Consider the following 23,082-nt stretch of genomic DNA (forward strand, 5'->3'; position numbering starts at 1 on the left):
ATCTTTTCGACCTGTGTTCTAAATGATCTATCTCAGTTTTCTGTCTTGAATAGTTCTCATTTGTTTACTATTTATTATGTGTATCAGCAAGAAAAAATGATCCTCCCTCTATCTAAACGTGAGTTTGTTTACTGTTATTTATGTTCACTTCCGGTTTAAAGAACTACTAAATCAATGGACTACAAGTTCCATGCACCCTCGCTTACACACTGTTCTAGAAAAGCGTCGTAAATCTAGGCTTTTGCAACTTCTCATGCAAACTGTCTTTAGACATTTTTTCATATTCCAAACAAAACTTATTTTTTCGCTTTTGTGAGCCCGTAAAAGGTAAGTGTTTGTGTTCCTAATGAAAGAGCTGACGAGGTGTTGTTGTGTATGTTGTGGGGCGTATGTCTAGAGGATGTTTCAAGCTGCAGTCACCGAGCAATTCAAGTTATTCTTACCCAGAATGCCACCAAATTTCATCATAGTGAATTATTTGAGATAATTACACATAAAACTGAAATAAATATTTACTAATACAGAGCATAAAAGATTCGCATTTCAATGTTATGGCCTACGGTGTGAAGGAAGACATAAATTTACTAAGTTAGTAACCAGTTTGCTCACTAAATGTAAATATGTTTTCCCCTAATTAAAACAGTGGGCATTAATTATTCAACTACGTCAGCAGTGTACTTTCCATATACATATTTATGTATGTGTTGTGTATACATATTTTTTAAAGGTTTGAGTTTGCCTTCTATACCCATAGTATAACTCATACCATGTATAAAACCTGCACTATCTGCAGAACCTGTTCTGAAGTCCAGAATCACTGAGTTATTCATTTTTCTGTTTTCCAGATTCTTCATCTTCTATCCACACTGCTTGACTGCAGTTGTCATTTCATTCTAATGTCTTCAGCTTGTTCTCACCTGGAGACCGATGCAGAGCACCAGGTCAGGAAGCAGCCAGCTGGAGTTCATCATGTTTCCCCCCCATGCACACTTCAGTAACCCTGATTTGGTCACAATTAGTGGGCTAACTAGAGGTTCGCATCATCTGACTGGTGGATCAATGCCAAATACGTAAGTCTTGTTGTCCTGTTATGCAGTTCTTGTTTACGCAATCAAATGAAGATAGATGCTTATATTACTTGTCTGTATGTTTAAACTTAGAAGCTGGGAAAGAAGATGCATGAGGAAACAGAGGAGAAGGACAGATGATGAGTGAGTACTTTTTTTACACATGAAACTTGCTATATGCGGTGGTGGATTTTTCATGATCTTTTTCCCCTACAGAAGCTGCAGCCCCAAACGGCGAAAACTGATGGGTGCAGGTGAGTATCCAAGTCCTAAAGCAAGCCACAGATGGTCTGCGGACTCTACCACATCTTCCTCTTCATCTGAGACCAGCCTGGTTCAACTGCAGACTGGACCCAGGACAGATGAGATGGGTCTGTCCCTCACAGTCGCTCCCTCTCCCTCTCCACTATCCAGAGTACCCACAGAAGGCTCAGGCATGGAGGTAGAGGCCGCTCAGAGGAGACTGCAGGAGATAGAAGAGAGGTGAGACCAAAATAAAGAGGTCATTAGCTTGATTTCAAACTGTACATGTGCACGCTGTATCTCTGCTTGTGTTTACAGAGTCATTGACCAGAAATGAGGTGTATGAAGGTTCAAAATACTCCATTTAAAGATTGCAGATTTTTATAGGCGGTCTTGCTGATTGATATATTGTATGTCTTACAGGATAACATTGGAAGATGATAGCGATGAAGAAGAGCTGGACGTAGAACCGGCTCAGCGCAGGCCAGTGCTGGTGATGTCCGACAGCTTAAGGGAAGGGCTGCAGCGTGGGATTGATGACATTCTACCCCATATGGTAGCACAGTCAGTGTGGGTATTTTTTAATTTTATTTTTAGGTTACCATGGCTGGTTTTCCCCTCTCTTTAATACAACCTATCCTTTTATGTTTTCGTTATTAAAGAAATTTATACATTTGCTTTTTTATTTATACAGTAGATTTCAAGCATTAAAGCACAATCCTTTACATAATAAAAAAATATATATATATATATATAGTTGAAAAGTTTGGGGTCATTGAGATTTTAAAAAAGAAGAAGAAATTAATACTTTTATTTAGCAAGGATACATTAAGTTGATCAAAAGTGACATCAAAATGATAAAGACATTTATAATGTTACAAAAATCTATTTCAAATAAATGCTGTTTTTTTAACGTTATGTCAATCAAAGATTTCTGAAAAATGTAGCAGTTTCTACAAAAGTATTTCCTGTTTTCAACATTGATAATAATAACAAATGTTTCTTGAGCTCCAAATTACCATGTTAGAGAATGATATCTGAAGGATCATGTGATACTAACACTAAAACTTCTGTTTTGCCATCACATAAACAGGTATTTCAAAATATTAGTTTTTGAGTCTTCTTTTAAAAACAAAATCTTACGACCCCCTAACGTTTAAACTGTAGTGTAAAAAAAAAAAAAAAAAAAAAAATTCAAATGTATAAAAAAGGACAAATTTTTGGTCTACTGAACACTTCTGACACATATCTTTAACCCATCTAAATAACCCAGCAAGAAACAGCCATCATTTCACCATCTCGTTTACCTATAGACCCGATATAGTCCGGCTGTGAGTAACCCACTTCTAGCCAAAATAACCTTGAATTTTTTGGTTACGTGGTTTTTGGCAAAATACCTTTGCAAGATGTATGATATTACAACATGTAAGCAAAGTAAACAGTGATTACGAGGTGTTTGGTTTTATTTCTCTGATGACAAGTCTATTCTTGGGCTATGATTAGACGTCTATTACATTTTCATTGACAGCCCAAATTTTGCCTTGTTTTAGCCTAGACGTCAGCGCTATTTTGGAAGGCTATTTCTATTAGAAATGTTTTCAAACCAGCAGTAGAACATCAGTTTCTACCAACAGCACTGAGCTCATTGTACAGGAATCCAGCACTTAGCACACTCTTCTTCACTCACCTCTGCAGGGGCCGCTCTTGTATGGAACTGGTGCTGTGGCGCCCCCCAGAGGACCCTCTCACCCAGAGGCTGAAGGACTCTTTACAAAGACAGCAGCGCAAGCAGCTGGCAGTGAGCAGACAGACTCCCACCCCTGTGCCATCTACCAGCAGCCCCCCATCACAGCCCCAGTTCACAGCAACCAATGAGCAGACTTTCAGCCCCCTGTTCAGCAGCCCTGCGCTCATCAACTCTGGAGAGGAAGACATGGAGTTATAGAGGGAAATCCATGACTTTATGTGTGATATAAGCTTTGACCTTCATCAGTGCAAATGAGCAATTAGCATAAGTGGCAGAGAGAGCAAGCAATTCACAACGCTCACATGTGATTTTTCTTGTGCCATGTACTTTTTTGTTTGTTTCAACCTGCACTTTTTTTGTAGGTGGGACCATATTTGCACTAGATGAAATGAGAAGTATCCTATGTGAACGTGGTCAGTGATATTTTTTTTCGACTCGGTTTGCTGTCGATAGCTTTACTGGTTAACAATGCAAGAATATTTTAGTTTTGTCTTTATGCAGTTAGTATAATTGCAGTGTATTAGTATTCTGTTTACAGATTCAGAGCGCTTGATTTGTTACAATATGCCACATTTAATATTTTATTTTTTAGCAGACATCCAACTGGTCAAAACTTGAGACTCATTTGAATTGGTTCTTCATGGTGTCCATATTGTTTTTTAAAGATGCTGTTGTTTTGGAAAGTAACGATTGATGAATTGCATGTATGGAATTCAAGCTTGAGTCAGTGAGGAAGGATCATCATGTGCTCTTGAACTGGATATACGGAGACAGCAGCCGGTTTAACCTTCTACACAGACATAAAATGATTCTTGGAAGAGATGCATGGGTATACATATTTAAATCAATCTATTGATTTCAGTCGATTATATTACCTGGCTCAGTTTATCTAGGTAAAGAACAAATAGCACTTAATAGTCTGGCTGTAATACTTAAACAACAGTGAAATAAGCTGTAAATCCATTTTGCATTTGGTTTAAACATTGGCCTAAATTATTGTTTAAATGTTTAATTTGACCTTTTTGAGATTTATAAATTTAGGCAAACTTGTTTTTCAATAAAATCAGTTTGGCATTATAATTCTCTGCTTGTGACATTTTATTTATGCAGAAAAAACATTCGAACAACATCATGAATTGTCACTGATTTCAGGAATGTTGATCAATTACAATAATTCTATTAAAATAAATCACATAAAAACAATTCACATCCTGAAAAGTATACAAAACACAAGTGTAAAAGTTATTTGTAACAGTTATGGCCAGTTGTAAATTCTGTAAGCTACATACTAAATGCATTCATTATTTCGTAGTAAACTCAAGCAGAATTCTAAGTCCAAGAATTCTGTTAATTTCATATCAAAGTTCATCTTTTGATCTTTTAACACGCCTGAATTAAACATTCACCAACAATAAAGTGCCAAGTTCTGTCCGTGCAGACCATGTTAATCAGCTCCACAGAGATGGTACTAAGTTATTTTCTTATACATGGTTTCCCTATAAAATCACCTATTTAATGGATAAATTCTAGGAAAAGAGTTAAAAGTAAATGTTAACTGGAAATGGTCTTTGCTGGTAAGTGATCCTCTGTCTTATAGCTTTCCTGGGTTGGAGCAATCTGCCAAGATAATGAGAAGCTTTGAAACATTTGAAACGTTATTGATAACTAAAATGAAAAACTAATAAAAAAAGACAAAGGTACATAAAATGACAAAAAATTATTAATTGGTTAATTCACAATATGACATTGAAAATATAATAGTATATGGATAATACTAAAATACGACTGCAAAATACTTTAAACTAGGATAATAATTTGAAATTAGTTGATGTACCGTGTCCAAATAAGAGCCGCCCAAGTCCCTGGGCTCCCTGTCCCACTTCACTGGGCTGGGGCAGTGGGTCTGGCTCTCTGCTTGAATCTGGCGGATGCGACTCTGGAGGTGCTGCAGCAGTTTATATGAGGTCAGGTCTTGGGTGACTCTGGAGTTTTGGAAGTCTGTGCCACCCTGAAGAGCAGTGGAGGCCAACTGGGATTCGTTGAAATCTCGGCATCGCTGCAGAGACAGAGAATCAGAGAGATGTACTTACTATGACTTCTACTACAATCATAAGGAGTGAACATGCAAATGTCGCTCCAAGTATGTTTTTGGTTTATATTTAATCAATATAACACAAAGGAGCTGTTGTTCCAGATATGAGTAATCATAACAGCAGCATGATAGCAACATTGCTTTTTAATTATTAAAACAATAAATAAAAATTATTAAAAATAGCTTTTGTTAATTGTAAGGGAATGAAAATTGAAAAGTTGAAGAATGAAAATGACTAAAACTTATATAAAAACTAAATTAAAGCTAAACTAATAAAAAAGTGAATTCAAAATATTAATAAATACTAAAATAGTATATAAATAATACTAAAAGACTGGCATTTACCCCAGTCAGATGTCTCATCTCATTCTCCAGTCTCTCCAGTCTCTTCTGCTGCTCTGCTCTGGGCTTTGGAACTCTCCTGTTTTATACAGTAAAGGTTATGGAGGATAATGAATGTTATTTTTGGCATGGTAGTCAATAACCTACAGTGGTGTCTTTAATTTAGAATAGGAATAGGAATAGGCTAAGAATCTTTAGCTGATTCTAAAGATTTTATTGGTCATGTGAATCACAGTACTGATTGCCAACACCAAACACTGATCCCTAAACCTACCCGTCATTGTAACCTTAACCAATGAAATTAACTGGTTAATTTAACCAGTTTAACTGTTTGCGCCCAGTGGGATTTTTTTCTTTATTTTTTATGGAAAGATAAAAAATACGGGAGAAATATAGGAAAATATTTAAACGGGATGATAGCGGGATAGCAAGGTAAAATACGGGATAATCCCGGGAAAAACGGGAGGGTTGACAGGTATGATCAACTCTCACATCACTCGTGGTAAACTGACGTGTTACGCAGCACGGCTGAGCTTCCGCAAGAACCAATGAGGTTCGTTCTCGTATGTCAAGCAGGTTCGGTTCAGCTTCTGTTGATGTTTGCTGATCGATGTTTATATGTGAATAAAAACCTAAATTCAATCTGGTTATCAAGTGATCGTGTCTCTTCAGAAAATTTGGACTACACCACTATACACCGCTTTGTAAAGTAACACTGCGAGCCTATAGATAGAACACGTAATGCACATGACGTCACCCATTTCACAAATTCTCGTTTTTGTAGTTTACAAGGAGATGATAATGGTATCGTTTTCTAAATCCTTCCAAACTTTCAAAAACCCGTTTTAATGTTTAGGCCCCCAAAATGCTGTTGTCGTGAAAATGAACGGCCAAAATGCTTACAACTTTGTCAGTCTTTAGTTGAAAACAGTGTGCTGTAAATGGGCCCCGAGACAAAAACATTCAAGATCCACTTGACTCGTATGACGCACCTCTCCTGCTCCGCGTTAAGCTTCAGCTCAAATTTGTGAGTGAGTCTTGTAGTGGTTTTGTCTTTCCACTGTGCCATGTTGTTCTGCGCCTGTCTGAGCTCATCATCTTCAGCCCGCAGCTGTCTGCGCATATGGACACACAGTCCGTCTGTATCATCATTGTTCATGCGCAGCTGGGCTCGAGATAGGCTGCTCATTTCCTCAATGTGCTCCTTAAGTTTATCCATCAATGAACAAAACGAGACATAAACCAAGATTTGAATACATTAACAGCAATTTTGCTCAGAATTAGGTTTACATTTAGATGCTTTTGAAGCTGTTTTTAATAAATCGTACAAACTGTATGTGCGTGTGTCAGTATACCTGTATGAGTTTCTCTTTTAGAGCAGCCAGTGCTCGTTCCTTTTCCTCCATCAGCTGCTCTTTCTGCAGATTTAGCTCTTGCTCCTGAAACACATAAGCATAGCCGATGAGTTGCAGTGAGTTGATGTGTGTTTTGTTTATAACTTTTCTTGTACCTTTTCTCGGCTGAGTTGCAGTGCAGCACGTCTCTGTGACTTGAGCTCAATTTTTAGATCATTAATAAGCTGTTGAAGGGCCTTTGTGAGGGACTGTAGGGTCTGAAGAGCTTCACTCACTGTAGGACTGAACCGGAAAAAAATTAAATAGACACGTTTATAAAATACAATACAGTGTGTGGTGGATTTTTAATGAATAAAATAGTAAACTGTATATCAAACTAATATTACCTCTAACATCTAACCTTACTTCCCTTTTTAGGCCTAACAAAACGAACACTTTGAAACACAGTGTACTAAAACTTTCTGTCCTGTTTTTGAATGTTGTATGTTGTGTTGCGTTGCCATACCCCTTTGACTTTGGTTGTGTGAGTGTAAAAATAACAAATATGGGAAATGACACTAGACAGATGACTAAGTTTGAACCTTGTGATTAACAATGAAGTAATCATTAAAACAAGGTTTTGACTATGAAAACATAAGGAAATGATGTAATGCAGCATGACATTTTTGCCATACCTCCTTATTCTATAAAAACTGTTGTATTTGTGTTTTCCAGTGGGATTCTCAATGGAATTTGTCTGAGATCCTCCTTGCTTCAACTTGGGGAGATTCTCTGAGAACTGCTCGAGAGATCCTCCGGCCCTGATTAAAGCATTTAGAGGACATTTGCTGAAGTCTGTTTGTCGATCATTGCTGCGCAGCAAGAAAGCTAGTTAGGGAAGCAAGTTAGTTAGGTAGACTATATATTAAACGTCGATTGGAGACGTTAGGGAACGTCGATTGAAGACGACCCGGATAGTTAGGTTTAGGGAAAAATCTACCACAAGTGTCACTAACAGTATAAACTTAAAGGACTGTTATGCATATTTGAAATACTATAAATACTATTTCTTATTACTATAAATAAATTTATGTTTGCATTCTTATTACTATGATTATATTTTATTGCTATTATTTATTTGAATGTGCATGTATTTTATTTTTATAAATATATATATATATACTCTATTCTGGAATGAGGATATGGCATAGGCTGGATTTGAAATTGCATTTCCCACATCAGGACCAATACACAATGTGTGGGGCTGAAGTCACCTTTTTAACACTCAACATGGCATATAATTGTGCGTGTATGAGCACCACAGGGTACTGTATATACCTCTCTGACGAGTGCTTGTTTTCAACAGTCAGGCCATTGTGTTTAAGGAACTCCTGCAGGCAAACACACTCAGCGTGTATGTCCTGCGCCCAGCGTCTGCTCTGCTGCTCGTGTCTGGCTGTTCTTCTCTGGTGTTTTTGGTCTTTCTCGATGACGGCTGTCCTCAGCTCCTGAAGCTCCTTTTCAGAGCGCTGCAAAGTTTTCTTCAGACATACCGCTTCCTTCTCTGCCTCCTGTAAAAAGAAACCAGCAGAAAGTAAAGGGCTGAGGATAGCTTTGATACATTTGATAAAGTTACATGTAACACTAGAATGAAAAGAAACTTGAAATTATATTTTGCATAAATAGAAAAGAATAAAAACAAAAATTTGCATTGTGAAATTACTTTCATGAATTTCAAAAACGAATCATTTTTTAAAATTAATTTAAATCACCATGATTTAATGGCAAAACATCAAATCATTAAATACTACCATGATGTAGACATGCAAATAAAACTATATATACTGTATATATTGAGAGTATATATATTCAAATTTTGCATCTATTTTAATTAAACTTTTAAATGAAAAAAATAAAAAGACGACTTCTGATTCCACTCACTTTCTGAAGCTCAATCACTTTACTCTTTAAGGCCAGTGCGTTCCTTCTCTCTTTCTCCACTTCTGATCTCCCTCTCTTCTCTGCCTCCTCTATTTGCTGCTCCAGATTCCCACGCTGCTCTTTCAGAGCCTTCTCTCGCTGTTCCACCCACTTCCTTTCCTCTCGCTTCACAGCCTTTTGAATCTGTTAGTTCAGATGACAAGAGATGCACTGGTTCTTTTGAGGGAACAAGAATTTTAACAGCGGAGAACCACATTAAAGTTCATTTCCTTGATAAATCTGTCATCAGCACTTCAGCGTGTAAAACAGGATAACAGGGAGGAAACCTTTTCCTGAGTTTGTCTTCTGAGCTCCTCTGCTTGCCCAGTCATCTTCTCTTCATGCTGCTCTAGAGCCTCTTTTAGCCTCTTTACCTCCTCATCTTTCATCTGAAGCAGAGAGAGAGTTGAATGTGTACGTAAGACTGAGACTGTGACTGTGTTGTGAGATACGAAGGGCACACGCTATAACAGCTGACCTGGATACAGTTGTGTAAGGAGTCCAAGCTCTGTTTGTGGGTCTGAGCTTGTTCACTGAGAGCAGCTGATCTCAACTCATCCGCCTGCTGATGCACCTGGATTTACACATTCCAACCAAACAGAGTCAGGGCTTCACACTATGTCTGAATAAGCTGAGATAAGTCTCACAGTGAATAAATCATCTTACCTTTTGAAGCTCCTCTTTGTGGCTTTTGGTTAACTGTGATGTCAGTTGCTCAATCTCTTGCTCCTGAGAAGGAATTGATTATCATATATAATCAAAGGATAATAATATACCCTACTGAAAAGACAAGCACATATTGTTCAGACTGGTTTATGCTGACTAGTGATAGGTTAATATTCATGCTTTCATTAACATAGTCTTTATATTTGATGTTGCCACACTGATGTTAGATCATTCAATTCAAACATGATGTGATCGGCTAATATACACTGAGAATATACACATTCAAAAGTTGGTAAGCTTTTTAAAGTTTTAAAATACAGTAAAAACAGAAATATTGTAAAATATTATTAGAAATTTAAAACAACTTTTCTATTTTATTATATTTTAAAATGTAATTTATTCCTGTGATGTCAAGGCTGAATTTTCAGCAGCCATTACTCCAGTCTTTACATGATCCTTCAAAAATCATAAATCGTTTTTCCAGTATTTTTTGATGAATAGAAAGTTCAAAAGAACAACATTTATTTGAAATAGACACTTTTGATCAATATAATGCATCTTACTGACCCCAAACTTTTGAATGGTAGTGTTTGAAAATATATCACTATATCTTTCCTACCATATCCTTTTTTGTCCTGTTTTGTATTTCTCTCAGCTTTAAGCTGTGCTCCTCTTTCAATGAACAGAGCTCCAGAAGAAGGGCTTTCTTCGCTTCTCCGGCTCCCCGCAAAAGCAGCTCCTTCTGGGCAACAATTCGCTCCAGCGCTGAAAAACATTTCACTTGCTGCTCTAGATCTTCCTGTGTGGACTGCACACATATTCTATAGTTATTGAAATTGATAGTGTTTGCAATCTGTCTTTGTATCAGATTCTGAAAACATGGTTATTGTAGATTAAGAAGAAGAAACACGAGTGAGAACCTCTTTTATTTGTTCTTTTTCTCTGACTGTATCAGCCAGCTGCTTCTCCAGCTCACTGCATTTCTGTTGGAGAGTCCTGTAGTCCTCTTCCCTCTGCTCCAGCTCCTGGTTCACCTCATCCAGCCTCTGAGGGAGACAATGACAGGACGATTAATTGAAGTCTGTGTGAATATTCACAATATATATATTTTGAGTATTTTGCTGACAGTACAAAATTTAGCAACACATTAATGCATTTTTTATTTGGTCATTAAGTTTCCTAAAGATTATGCCCACTCATTGTGCCCTTACTTGCGAGCATAAGCGTGTTAAAACAGAGATGTGATCTACAGTACCTCCTGCAAAGAGTCTAGTGTGTGTCTAAAACGCCTCTGTTCTGAGAACAGGTCAGATTTAGCATTATCCAGTAGTCTGTCCATCTCCTCCCTTTCCAGAACAGACACACTGCGGCTTACACACTGACAGGGACAGACATCACATCACACTGAATGTCAAGTAGCATATCTATAATATAAAATTCAGCAAACTGACTGATTTAGAAAATAGTGCATATGTTATCTGGCAACATTCTGCGTGGACATACATGCATACATGCATGTATTTATTTAATTATATATTAATTTAAAGTTACATTTAATCAAAAAAGAACCATGCGGATGTTTAATGAAATCCTAACTGAGCTGATGTGACTTTTTTGTTTCTTAACTAGAGTGACCTGTTGCTCCTGCAGAACCTTGACCTCCTCCAAACACAAGTCCCTCTGGGCCTGCAGTCTGTGTAGCTCATACCTTTAAGACACACATACAGTGCTAGTAAAAAATAGTTGTTACATATAAATACTATATGGAATTTAAGAACAAAAGTGTCAATAAAAGCAAATGGGATTAAGGTGTGAGTAGACCGTACGTGATGTTTTGGGCCTGTGCTCTGCTGTCCCTCACACTGAGCTGTAGTGAAAGCTGCTCTCTCTTAGCTTCATCCATTTCCTCTCTCAGATTCTCCAGAGTATGAAGTGTAGCCTGTGGAAAAACACCACTTTTGGTTGACAAATAAGCTTATTAACATTTTGAGAATTACAGAATGATCATTTAGTATTCATACTGTTTTTTGTTGTAGAAGCTCAGTAAGTGACATCCTCAGCTCTTTAAGATGATTTCCATCTATTCTGCTCTTGTCCCGGGCCCTTTCTGTGCTCTAAAAACAAAAATACTACAAGCCTGAGAAGAGTCTCTTTCATAGCTATTTGGAAAAATTCAAAACATAATTGGACAGTTAACTCTACTGATTATTGCAGAAATTGTTTAGAGAATGCACTGAGGTCTCTCACAATGTGGGAGTCATTCCTTCTGCTCTGGCACAAACTCCTCCTCTTCCCTTTCTTGCCAGATGAATGTCTCTTGCTTCTGTAGTACAGCTTAGACACAGCACCTTCACTGCTCGTCTCCTCAACAGTTCTCTCATCATCAGAGCTACAACACACAGAGTAATAGTGAGGAATGGTCATTTTTATTAAATATATATATAGTATAGTTCCATAAGTAGTAGACAATTAACCCAATCATTTCTCCCAGAGATGTCTGAATTAGAAATGTCTGCATAATGTTTCAAATGAACATATTGTGTTGTTAATTTGCTATTTTTAAATGTATTTTTCACATAAAGAGGATTTAAATGTAACTTTAGTGACTGGAAGGCACAAATATCTCTATATAAAAACTCCCATTGAAACTATGCAAAGATGGTAGTAATGTAGGGTTTTACTCACAGGTCACTAAAAGTTGCATTTCTGAGTGTCATATCATAAATTAAACACCACCACAAAACACATTATCCAAAAAGCTCTTCCTAAGATTGTCTAATTGAACTGCAGTTGTTAAAACGTTGAGAAGTACCTGAAGGATTGAATATTGTTTTGGATGGTTTGTCCTGTACAGAATCCATTGTCTTTGCTCAGATGTAAGGCTATAGTCACACGCATACGAACAGACAAATCCAGTTATGTTAACACGTCATGGACCAATTACAATTCAAATTTCGAAATAACTTCAAATTTAAATTTTTAAAAGATTTAATAGATTTATTGATATATTTTATCACTGCACATCAAAACAATGCGGTTTCACTGTGTGAAATATGGATAAGAGTGAATTCAAATAAAAACACCAGGGTGTAGCTTACAAGGAATGTAAAGTAAGATAACATACCATATTTTGGATTATATTCCTGGTCAGAGTTTACTCTGTTAGCATATTTTGCAAAGTGTGTGACTGGGATACAAAATGAAAAAGCATTATAGCACCAATGCATTCAGCACGCGAAAATAACACATGACTTTTGACACACATAAGTTAATATGGTACCTGTACCTGTCCTGTTGCTGAGTGTAGACTTCAGGTGCTGTCGAACCGGTTCTGAGCACACTGTGTCCAGATCAGTGTCTATGGTGACTGAATCAAAACTCTGCGATGGCATTCCTGTCAGTGGAAAAAAACAACGTATTATTTAAAAGCAGATCACAAGGATGATTCGCAAAAAAATCTTGAAAGAAACTGCACAGCACAGCTGTACCTGCCAGGTGTCTTATTGGTGTTCTGGATGGATGCTGTGGTTGATTTTTCGATCGTTCATCAGTGAGTTCTGCAGTGTCACTGCTGTAAATGGGACCTTCTGGGGCTGGAGAAGAAATTAATCCTTATATTCAGCAAATACACATTAAATTGATCAAATGTGACAGTAAAGACATTTTGCAAAAGATTTCTATTTCAAATAAATGCTGTTCTTTTGAACTTTTCATTCACCAAAGAACCCTGACCTAGGAAAATTGGTTTCTTTGCACTTTATTTAAACTTTAATTATTAAATATTTTGTATGCACTTTGTGAAGTTGTGGCTGGAGTGTAAAACGAATGTCTGTGTCCACATTTCAATTGTATCATTTGTCATGACACAATGAAACATACCGAATTGTGCGTTTTTGGCCAAGTGGTCATACCAAGCTTGCCCTCATTATTCCCAGACCCAGCCTACAATTCAATAAATCACTATGTGGCAAGTATAAGCTATATTATTAGATGTTATTTTGTGGGTTTTAGTGAAAATGGCCAGATGGAGAGAGCTGTCCTCTGCAACCAAGGAGGAACCTCCAAAATATATATTTTTATATTATAGCTGAAGTTATAATTATCAGTGCTGTTACATAATTTCCATCATTTTGAGTGTATACATCTTCTTGCTCAGTTTGAGTACCTGAGGCTGGCAGGACCAGCATTTCCTCTCTGAAGCGTGTTGAGAAGTCCTCAGTGCAGACGCTGTCCATAGTGAATTCATCCTCCTCGTTTCCTATCCCTGCAGCCTCAGCACTTCTCCCAAGAAGCCTCTCCAGCCTCCAACGGCACTGCTCTACCCTGGACACTGAGCTCAAGCTGCCATCGCCCTCAGGACACCACACATCTGGAACTGAGGCTCCAACCTCCATAATCTCCATTGTCTGATGTTCTATTTGGTCATATTTTTAACAGGAAATGATAATGATGGATTTTAACAAGACTTTATACTGCTCTCTTATCATAAGCAGGTAGAAAAATAAAAAAATCACTACAGCATTTTTTTTTTCAGAACAAAATTTTCAAAGATATAATAGTACATTGCAGTCATAATATTCCTAATTGTGCTGCTTTGGACAATGATTTGGGTATGATTTGATTATATATTCAATTCAAGTCTATGTGGTATAAAATTTTGTATGGACTACCTGATGGAGTGCAGTCAGGGTTGGATGATGTTTTATCATTGGTTGGAACAGTGCTTCCCAAGCCTGTGTCTTTACTAACAGACTGACTCCGATCAAGATAGCCTGAAATTTAGAGAGCATTAGGAAAATAACTGCACATAAAAATAATAAATTAACAAGATTATACATATATATATTACTACTATTATTATTATTATTTTGCACAAACATGGTTTACCTGAGAAAGGAAATTCATATCTTTTGGACTTTCCTCCATGCATTTGGCTTTGTCTGTGGATCTGTTGGTGGAGCACAAAATCAAGCCTGAATTTTACCATTACTATGTCAAAATGAATACACCATGGTTATCAATATTTCATCAAACTATAAGTGCTTGACCTGTAGATGACTCAGCTGTGCATCTAAGGCGTCCAGTAGTACATCGCAGTGGTCATGGGACAATGCCTCAGGTATGAGCCCATAAACATCAACCCCCTCGTCCACCTCTGAGAAGAAAAGAGATGTACAGCATTTTCTACTACAGTAGATACAGTGATAAGCATGAATAGTAATGTCAATTGTTCTAACCTGCAGAGAGCAGTTCATCAGTGTTTTCTCCAGATCCATCATTTTCCATGGTCTTCTAAAAAAGACAGAAAAATCACTTATGCATAAGATGTAAAACTATCATCTCTTTGAAATCCAGCGCATTTGAGCAACAATGGAGGCAGACAGTTCAAAGGGGGGAGTTGTTAGTTATGTGGTTGCCTAAGAAACGCAACAGAAAGGGTCCCCAACAAACACTAGGGCCTCTTACATACAAAGAACCTCATAAAGTCTAATAAGAACCAAAATTCCACATATTTCACACTAGGATCATGCAAAGCTGCCTGTCTCATATGTGTTTATGTACTTATGCTGATAAATAGCTAGGTTGATTGACAGTTGTATTTTAACAGAAATATTTACAATAAATACTTTTGCTGTCCAGGAAGACAATGACACATATACTGCAAAATGCACATTTATTCATACTAGCTCTCACTGAATTAATTATTAGTAATTAAAGCAGATTTTGCTTTGTTTCAGAACTCCCATACATATCTTTACCTATGCATTGTTTGCTTCTTCTTTTTTAAAATAAGTTTTTACACTTACGTCAACGTATTTCCACTCCTAGTTTTCTCTAGAAACTGGCTCGTACAGCAGAAATTGGTTGACATGAACACATCCATGCGCCTCAGTGTCATGGCAACCACACACACCCACTAACTGCCTAGGACTAGGAACTTGAGATTTATTTGTTTATTTGGTTTGTTTGCAATGCATTGCATTTTTTATTAAATGTATACATGTATTGCTATGTTTTTTAAATAAATGAAAACATGTATATAATTACCAGACAAATACATCGAATTCGTACATCTTGGTTAACATTCATAAAATGAAACAGCTTGGGGATTTTTTAACCACAATCTGGCAACTCCCGTCATCTCGCAAATATCGCGAGAGTTGTTGTCCGCGCTGACAGTGCAGTGAAACAAGTTTCCATTCCTGATGATTACAAAACAGTAGGTCGAATTTAATTTATTATATTTTGTACACTTTTATACGAATAATGTTATTACATACTTTTTGAGCCTCTCAGTGATGTTTGATAAATTAGATTTACTTTGAATTATTATGCTAACCAGCTAGTAGTGTTATTGTTATAACGTTAGTTGTCAGCAGCTTGTGACTTTAGAAACACTTAGATCTCTGAAATAATGAAATCCAAGCAGTACTTTATGTCCACATAATCTGATGTCTCTTTGTCTGTCAGTCTGAAGAGAGAGAGAGAGAGCGAGAGCGAGAGAGGCTATCTTACAATTTACCATGGTTGTTCTCGCATAGTAAACAGTTTAAATGTAGTAAATATAATAAGATCATAGTAAAATAATTTTCATAACCAGAGATGGGTAACATTGGTTTAAAAAAATATTAAAATATGTTGTAAGAATAGTTATATCAATTCTCCTCTGTCCATTTCCTGGGCTACTGCTACTGTGTGAGAGTGAACTAACGTTAGCAACCTCACTGTAAGCTTCTGAACATCCTGAACCTTAAGGTAAGCACCGCCCCACCGGTAAATGTCATTCAAATGGTCTATGTGTTCATCAGGTGAAGCAGAAAATGGCCTCGTATTTTGATGAGCATGACTGTGAGCCCACGAACCCAGAAGAACAGTACCGACAGAACGCCCTGCTGGAGCTGGCGAGGTAACTAACACGACAGTGCCATCTGGAGGAGATAAAAACATCAGAAATATGGTTAGCTAACACGTTATAAACTAGACCTATATTTAGCCCTAAACGGCTCGCCTAAGGGCTCAGTGTCTTTTCAGTGTATAGATGTATAACGTTATACATTACGTTCAAAAGTTTGCAGTCAGTAAGATAAAAAAAAAAAATATATATATATATATATATATATTTTTTTTTTTTTTTTTTAGCAACGATTCATTAAATTGATCAAAGGTGACAGTAAATACATTTATAGTGTTACAAAATATTTCAAATAAATGCTGTTCTTTTGAACTGTCTATTTATCAAAGGATCCTGAAACAAATGTATCACAATTTCCACAAACATTTTAAGCTGCAACTGTTTTCAACTTTGAAATGTTTCTTGAGCGGCAAATCAGCATATCAGAATGATTTCTGAAGGATCAAGTGACACTGAAGACTGGAGTAGGCTAATGATGCTGAAACGTTCAGCTTTGCCATCACAGGAATAAATTACATTTGGAAATATATTAAATTAGAAACCAGCTATTTTAAGTCTTAATAATTTCACAATATATGCAGCCTTGGGGTAGCCTGGCTAACGTCAGACCTCTTTCTCTTTGAGACGTGGTCTAGGAACCACATGTTCATTTTCTCGTATTTGAGGCGTGGTTTACGAATGGCCAGAGCCGTTTATTGGGCGCTACAAATGTCTATCAAATGCGCCTGTACGTAGCTCATAGCCAATCGTTTCAATTATACCAGATGACGTATGTAGAGCGACAGATATTCAACGAAGAAGACGACGATGGGTCAGAGATTTATGTGTACACCAGAGTCCTGCACGGGTCCGATTTTGTAAATCCGCACCCGCCCGTACCCGACCCATTTTCCGACAGCAGCACTATTTAAAATCTGCACCCAACCCGCTTAAAATAGAACCGACACCCGACCCGCACCCGAAATAAAATCAGTTTAGACTATCACATTATAGACACACTTACAAAAATGTTTATTGCCAGGTCATACAGAAGTTATTACACGACAATTAACACAAGGACAACTTCAGCCGAAGCTGTCAAAAGGCCGGTACATGAAGAACATGGCTAACGTTACCACAAAACTGAGTAGCCTTAACATTTTACCAGTCGAACAGACGCGGCTACAACACTATATGCCACGCAATTTCGTCAAGCCTACATCTGACAATTCTGGGTTCAAACACGCCCTGCACACCACACATACTTAGCAGTGTTAAATCTGAAAAATACCGTTCGATAGAACTGCTTTGTTACCACAGTTTCTGCGTGCTTCCTCAGGGATGAAGTTCCACATTTGCGGCTATCCAACACGAAAATGTTTGCAGCAAAGCCTTTCACAATATTTTCTTCAGATAACTCCAAATTTCTCCCACACACTGGACTTGATTATTGATGACGTATTGTCGACATACAATCTCCATTATATCGTTAGCTATTCTTTTCTTCAGCTCCTCACCATCCATCTCGACGACTGCAAGCAGATCGCGCGCGCGGTTATGATGAATTTTTTTAAGTGAAAGTAGCCTAGGTAACGTTATAACAGAGCCCGTCTACGGAGAGCCTGTCCACTCCCTATTAAGCCCTATTGTACCGAATTTTGGTTGTAGTACCACCAGAGTTCCACTGGGGGCGCTCGCCATGAGTGCAAAATGAATGGGAGTCAATGGGGCTAGACGGCTAAATTTGTCTCTTTCACCCGATTGCCGTTGAGAAATCTCAGATGTGATTGTAGATTTTGCAAGTTCAACATGGGTTTTAGGTCGAAAGTTGAATGAACGAGTACTTATGTCGTTTTGATTTCTTACAGGTTGAGTTGTTGTTGCCCATAACACGCTAGCATTCTGCTGACGTCATTGACATTTTGAAAGACTTTTTTAAAGCAAATAAGTGACTCTAAAAAATCTAACACCCAGCAATGTGTAATTTCTTTGCATCTCCTTTCGAATACAACATTCAAATTACTAGACAAAAAATTATATCCTGAGAAAAGTGGATTTTGAGGGGTATACCGCCATTGACCTCCATTCATTCTGCACTCGTCCTGTGAGCGCCCTCATATGGAATCAGAGTGGAACTGCAACCAGTTCAGAAGCCGGAAGTGTAGTGAGAGTGAAACTTCTCGCCATATTAGACATTCTCTGGTTATAAGGATTGCTAATGTGACGTCATCATGACATATTCCCAGTGGTGAACGCAAAGCATTTTGGGAATCCGCGGCACAAAAATAAGGCGCCAAACTTCATTGCATGGAGGGAAGAACGCAGTGTTCAAGATGCCTGCATTTTGTAGGATTATATTCTGTTTTTCACTCTAATTTTTCATTATTTTCATGCCAGAACACTTGCCTGCTATGGCAGCCTGGCCAAACATACCCATAATTCTTTGCGTTCTGAAGAGGTTGCCGCCCATTTGGTCACATGTCTTAGCGATCTCTATAGATCCTGTGAGGGCGTGGCGCGTCGGCACAAATAAACTGATGTGGATTTTAAATTATTTTATCAACTTGAAATACAGGCATATTTTTGTAGATGTGTTCCTAAAAATATGCATATATTTTCACGTCTGTCATGTTGGATCCATAGATAAACAAACTGCTTCGGTGTGTCGCATAGATGTCGTCATCGTCTTGCTGCTCCCTCCCCGTTCTGTGATTGGTTCCCTAGCTGAGGCGAAGATCTGGTCCATGGTATCCAGACTGCCTAGCAGCGTGAATAAAATCGCGCTGAGCTCAAGGCAGCATGGGGAAACCCAGTCTAGCCTTGGGGTGTCATTCATGAAACATTCGTAAATATACGAGTAAATATGTGAGTGATTTGCGCGTAAAGAGACCTTCCGGAAGACTCTTCTCCTGATTCACAAATACTTCGTAAACGTCAGATGTGATAGTGAAATGTGTGTGTGTGTTAATGAATTCCAATCAGTCGTAAATGGGACGCGCGCACGCTTATTCTCAATTACCATAAATCCCGCCCATTAAATTCGACTGACAACTATATATGGGCATCATATTATGACACCAAACGAAGGATTTCAACATGTCTTCTCAAAAGCGAATGAAAAAGAGAAATTTCTCAGATGCAGAAATTGTTTTATTATCAGAAGTTCATTCAAAACGCCACATTTTATTTTCAAGCGTACATAGTGGCGTATCAGGTCCTAAAAAAAAGGAAGCTTGGCAGCATATTACCATGCATATTACAGATGCAGTTAATGGAATTTCATCTGTTAATCGAACAGTCCCAGATGTGAAAAGAGTCCCAGCCCTATTGAAAGCAATGAATTATTTGATTGTGTTCCGTTTGCAGATGCTATTACTGGCTCTCATAATAAAAGTAAAAAGAAAAACCGTATTTAATTGCTATATATAATATTTTTTCAAAATCCTGTGTAAATATGTACCCGATTAAGGTGAATTAAAATGCAGCCTTATTAATGAGCAAAACGTTCGGATGTTAAACGCACTATTTACGCGTGGCTGGGAGCAGGTGTAGATTTATTTCGTACCAACTAACATTTGGAAAATACGAACATTTTAATGAATCCAAAAATTTACGCCACAACCACTTTACACACGATTTACACAAAAATTCGTTCTGCTCGTGTTTCATGAATGAGACCCATGGTGTGTAAATTGACTTTCTAAAACATTAATAAACTTACTGACCCCAAATTTTGAACGGTAGGCTACTATAGGTAGGTACTAAATTGTGTAGTATTAACATTAATAGTAGTTAGCATTAAACCAACCTTTATAGTTTTTGTCAGCTATGTGGATGAGAATGTAATAATAGAGCTAACCATTTCGAAATCTTTGCGGCTATAGGTCTCTGATGCAGGGTCTTGACATAGACTCAGGTTCATTTGATTTGTCGGATTGGGACCAGCGTCTCCCCCCTCCTGCAGCAAAAGCTGTGGTTCAAAGTCTCCCTGTGGTCATAATATCCCCTGAACAAGCAGGTAAAAGACTACTCATTCATAATCATGTACAAACTTCACATTAAAAGAATACACTATGGCACAAAGGAACAGCTGGAAGTAAATTGGTAATAACTGTAGATAGATATTTCCTTGTGTTATGGCTATTGATTGAATTCAAGGGTCTTAAATCCATGGAGTCATTCTTCTTGAACTTTCCTCATGCTCTTTCTTCATTTGGCAGATAAAGGACTGAAGTGTCCGGTGTGTTTATTGGAGTTCGAGGAGGAAGAGACTGTGAGAGAGATGCCCTGTAAACATCTATTCCACACAGGATGCATCCTACCTTGGCTCAGTAAGGTATGTTTACTGGTTCAATCTTCTGTATGATCCAGAAGTAAATACACTACCATTCAAAAGTTTGGGGCCAGAAAGTCATAAAAGTGACGGTAAAACTTTTACATTGTTAGAAAAAAAATCGTATTTCAAATAAATGCTGTAAATGATTTGAAATCTATATTAGTTTATATTCTATATTAATCAAATAATCCTAAAGTTTCCACAAAAATATTAAGCAGCACAGCTGTTTTCAACATTTACAATGCTAAGAAATCCACATATTAGGATTATTTCCGAAGGATCATGTGACACTGAATACTAGAGTAATGACTGCTGAAAATTCAGCTTGGCTTTGAATTACATTTTAAAATACTTTAAAACAGAAAACAGGTCTTTTAACAGTTTTTACTGTATTTTTGATCAAATAAATGCAGAGACTTTTTTTAAAAAAGCTTGAAAAAATATTACCGACCTTTGAATTGTACATTGATAATATTTAATGTTTCTACATAACATTACAGACCAATTCATGTCCCTTGTGTCGACTTGAACTACCCACTGACAATCCAGACTATGAGGAATTCAAAAAAGATAAGGTAAGACTATGCCATATTTACTGACGTAACCTCGGTTTCCCGAAATGAGGGAACGAGACGTTGCATTCATGCCATGTTACTTATGCTCAGGTTCTTTTTTTGTGACTGGCTTATTCAGTGGAAAGATTGTTGTGAGGAAATGCTGTTCAGTGTGTGTTATAGGGGGGAGTTGTCCACCAGATTTGCATGCTTGAACGCCATTGGCTATTGCAACTCACTTTCCCTCATTTCAAGTTATGCCAGTAACCTGAGACATTTTCTGTTCGATGTCATGCACAGTTATTGTTATAACTATTGTTAAATAATTCTGCAACTTATTCATGGTGTTTTTCTTTACTATGAATGAACACTTTAAGAATATACCCAAGCATTTTGTTTTTTTTTTGTTTTTTTTTACAGGAACGGAGAAGACAAAGAGAACACAGATTAGAGGATCTACATGGAGCCATGTACACATGATCTCAACATCTCAAAAACTTGATACAACTACATATATATGAGTTCAACTTTCAGTTTGTTGGAAGCGAGTTTACTGCGCAGGGACCACGCTTTGAAATGATTTGGTTTGCTTGTACTTGAAAAAACTATTTTATTGTTATCCCTTTTAAGGTTGATTTTGTATGGCTATGCACTGAAAACTGTTTATATGAAACTCTAATGTAGCCTTATAAACACATTTCTGATTTTAAAGCAAATTTTTTTTTTATTGTAATTTGAATTGGTTTGCTTCGTGATCTTATATTCATTCATTTTGCTTCCTGAAGAGATTTCTTACTGAATAAAATGCTGAATACATTTTATTGTGCTGATAATAAGCAATGAATGCCATAGTTAATGACAATGGTCACTGTAGCCACAACTTAATCAGTGGACTTTACATTGTCCTCTTTCCAGTCAGTAAATTAAACCCTCCTTAGTAATACGGTAGAACTCTACCTCATGGAAACCGTGTGAATTTTAGCTGCGTTTATGTACAATTATGGTAATGACTCAACCTTGCTGACACAGACCTGTAATGACTATTGTAAATGACTTATGTTGGAGCAGAAAAATTCATAAGTCAGATAATCTTTTCCATATTTTTAAAATAAAAAGTGAGCTACTTTAAACATTGTGTGTGTCATTATTTCAAGTGTGTAGAAGAATTTATCTTTGAATGATCACAGACAGAAGTACAGATACACTTGTTTATTTTTGAATAGTTTTGGTAATTATTCAATATAAATCTCTCGTCAAAGAAAATCATTGAAATTATACATAAATCTTACTTATTTACATAAGTAATTTATAAAATAAAAATAATTTTTGCATTATTTTTATTTCGATTTTGGAGTGTGATCCTCAAGTCTTTGTTCCGTTCTCCACAGATGCATTGTGCTGATAAAAAATACTTTGATTACATTGTTTAAAGGCATCAGAAAAATAACTTCTATCTAGAGAACAGCTGCAATTCATGAAACATCCAAGAAATAAACATCATCAAGCAAAAACACATATTTCCATCATTTTCATGTGAGGAGATTCACATAGTCCTCAGTTTTTAAAGTGTGGGATCCTCAATCCTATATATTAGGCTCTTACAAACATTGTCTCACGATCACAGATACATCGTAAAAGTTGGCAACAAAATTCAATGAAAATATCCAACAATTTTCCCATGTGATTTTTAAGTATTTGACCAAGTCTAAGAAACAAGAAACGATTCTTACACAACCTTTTACTCTTAGGTGACCTATAAATGACTAACCTATTATTCAGATAATATAATATGCACTATATGCATTGACAAATATTGCATGTAATTTATA

The 23,082-nt window shown here is 37.0% G+C and overlaps 3 protein-coding genes across 8 annotated transcripts; 2 read left to right on the plus strand and 1 right to left on the minus strand.

The window, feature by feature from the left end:
- The first annotated feature begins 4 nt into the window (after positions 1 to 4).
- On the plus strand, positions 5 to 4,137 carry ccdc117 (coiled-coil domain containing 117). Of its 3 annotated transcripts, none has more exons than XM_084414182.1 (6): positions 5 to 118; positions 846 to 1,070; positions 1,161 to 1,211; positions 1,284 to 1,550; positions 1,734 to 1,880; positions 3,006 to 4,137. In XM_084414182.1, the coding sequence occupies exons 2-6, from the start codon at positions 928 to 930 to the stop codon at positions 3,253 to 3,255; spliced, it is 858 nt and encodes a 285-aa protein (XP_084270308.1). In that variant the 5' UTR covers positions 5 to 118; positions 846 to 927; the 3' UTR covers positions 3,256 to 4,137. The 3 variants fall into 3 exon arrangements, with proteins under 3 accessions (XP_084270308.1, XP_084270307.1, XP_084270309.1); XM_084414181.1 differs by having other exon boundaries at positions 117 to 327; XM_084414183.1 differs by lacking the exon at positions 5 to 118 and adding an exon at positions 188 to 327 and having other exon boundaries at positions 1,164 to 1,211.
- Positions 4,135 to 16,319, minus strand: LOC311293709 (uncharacterized protein). Of its 4 annotated transcripts, XM_084414175.1 has the most exons (28): positions 16,184 to 16,319; positions 14,709 to 14,763; positions 14,520 to 14,626; positions 14,359 to 14,419; positions 14,142 to 14,243; positions 13,637 to 13,885; positions 12,960 to 13,064; positions 12,758 to 12,865; positions 12,596 to 12,658; positions 12,284 to 12,353; positions 11,719 to 11,860; positions 11,493 to 11,585; positions 11,298 to 11,410; positions 11,107 to 11,179; positions 10,727 to 10,849; positions 10,392 to 10,517; positions 10,091 to 10,279; positions 9,472 to 9,534; positions 9,284 to 9,379; positions 9,093 to 9,194; positions 8,767 to 8,949; positions 8,164 to 8,396; positions 7,002 to 7,128; positions 6,847 to 6,930; positions 6,484 to 6,695; positions 5,495 to 5,570; positions 4,892 to 5,113; positions 4,135 to 4,674 (listed from the first exon to the last, which is right to left on the minus strand). In XM_084414175.1, the coding sequence occupies exons 2-28, from the start codon at positions 14,755 to 14,757 to the stop codon at positions 4,609 to 4,611; spliced, it is 3,237 nt and encodes a 1,078-aa protein (XP_084270301.1). In that variant the 5' UTR covers positions 14,758 to 14,763; positions 16,184 to 16,319; the 3' UTR covers positions 4,135 to 4,608. The 4 variants fall into 4 exon arrangements, with proteins under 4 accessions (XP_084270301.1, XP_084270302.1, XP_084270304.1 ...); XM_084414176.1 differs by lacking the exon at positions 16,184 to 16,319 and having other exon boundaries at positions 11,131 to 11,179; positions 14,709 to 14,888; XM_084414178.1 differs by lacking the exons at positions 10,727 to 10,849; positions 16,184 to 16,319 and having other exon boundaries at positions 14,709 to 14,888.
- On the plus strand, positions 15,617 to 22,380 carry rnf181 (ring finger protein 181). The gene is made up of 6 exons (XM_084414184.1): positions 15,617 to 15,691; positions 16,281 to 16,378; positions 20,248 to 20,381; positions 20,584 to 20,699; positions 21,200 to 21,274; positions 21,674 to 22,380. The coding sequence occupies exons 2-6, from the start codon at positions 16,293 to 16,295 to the stop codon at positions 21,731 to 21,733; spliced, it is 471 nt and encodes a 156-aa protein (XP_084270310.1). The 5' UTR covers positions 15,617 to 15,691; positions 16,281 to 16,292; the 3' UTR covers positions 21,734 to 22,380.
- The last annotated feature ends 702 nt before the right edge of the window (positions 22,381 to 23,082 follow it).

The sequence above is a fragment of the Rutilus rutilus genome (genome assembly GCF_951802725.1).
Source record: "Rutilus rutilus genome assembly, chromosome: 7".
NCBI lineage: Eukaryota > Metazoa > Chordata > Actinopteri > Cypriniformes > Leuciscidae > Rutilus > Rutilus rutilus.

Excerpts from the sequence above, each read along its gene's own strand:
- ccdc117 (XM_084414182.1), top strand. The coding sequence starts at position 928 with ATGCAGAGCACCAGGTCAGGAAGCAGCCAGCTGGAGTTCATCATGTTT. Across the intron at positions 1,071-1,160 it reads GGTGGATCAATGCCAAATAC|AAGCTGGGAAAGAAGATGCA; the intron begins GTAAGTCTTGTT and ends GTTTAAACTTAG. Across the intron at positions 1,551-1,733 it reads CTGCAGGAGATAGAAGAGAG|GATAACATTGGAAGATGATA; the intron begins GTGAGACCAAAA and ends TATGTCTTACAG.
- rnf181 (XM_084414184.1), top strand. The coding sequence starts at position 16,293 with ATGGCCTCGTATTTTGATGAGCATGACTGTGAGCCCACGAACCCAGAA. Across the intron at positions 20,382-20,583 it reads AATATCCCCTGAACAAGCAG|ATAAAGGACTGAAGTGTCCG; the intron begins GTAAAAGACTAC and ends TTCATTTGGCAG. Across the intron at positions 20,700-21,199 it reads TCCTACCTTGGCTCAGTAAG|ACCAATTCATGTCCCTTGTG; the intron begins GTATGTTTACTG and ends ATAACATTACAG.
- LOC311293709 (XM_084414175.1), bottom strand. The coding sequence starts at position 14,757 with ATGGAAAATGATGGATCTGGAGAAAACACTGATGAACTGCTCTCTGCA. Across the intron at positions 11,180-11,297 it reads GCACAGGCCCAAAACATCAC|GTATGAGCTACACAGACTGC; the intron begins GTACGGTCTACT and ends TGTGTCTTAAAG. Across the intron at positions 8,397-8,766 it reads AAGTGATTGAGCTTCAGAAA|GAGGCAGAGAAGGAAGCGGT; the intron begins GTGAGTGGAATC and ends TTCTTTTTACAG.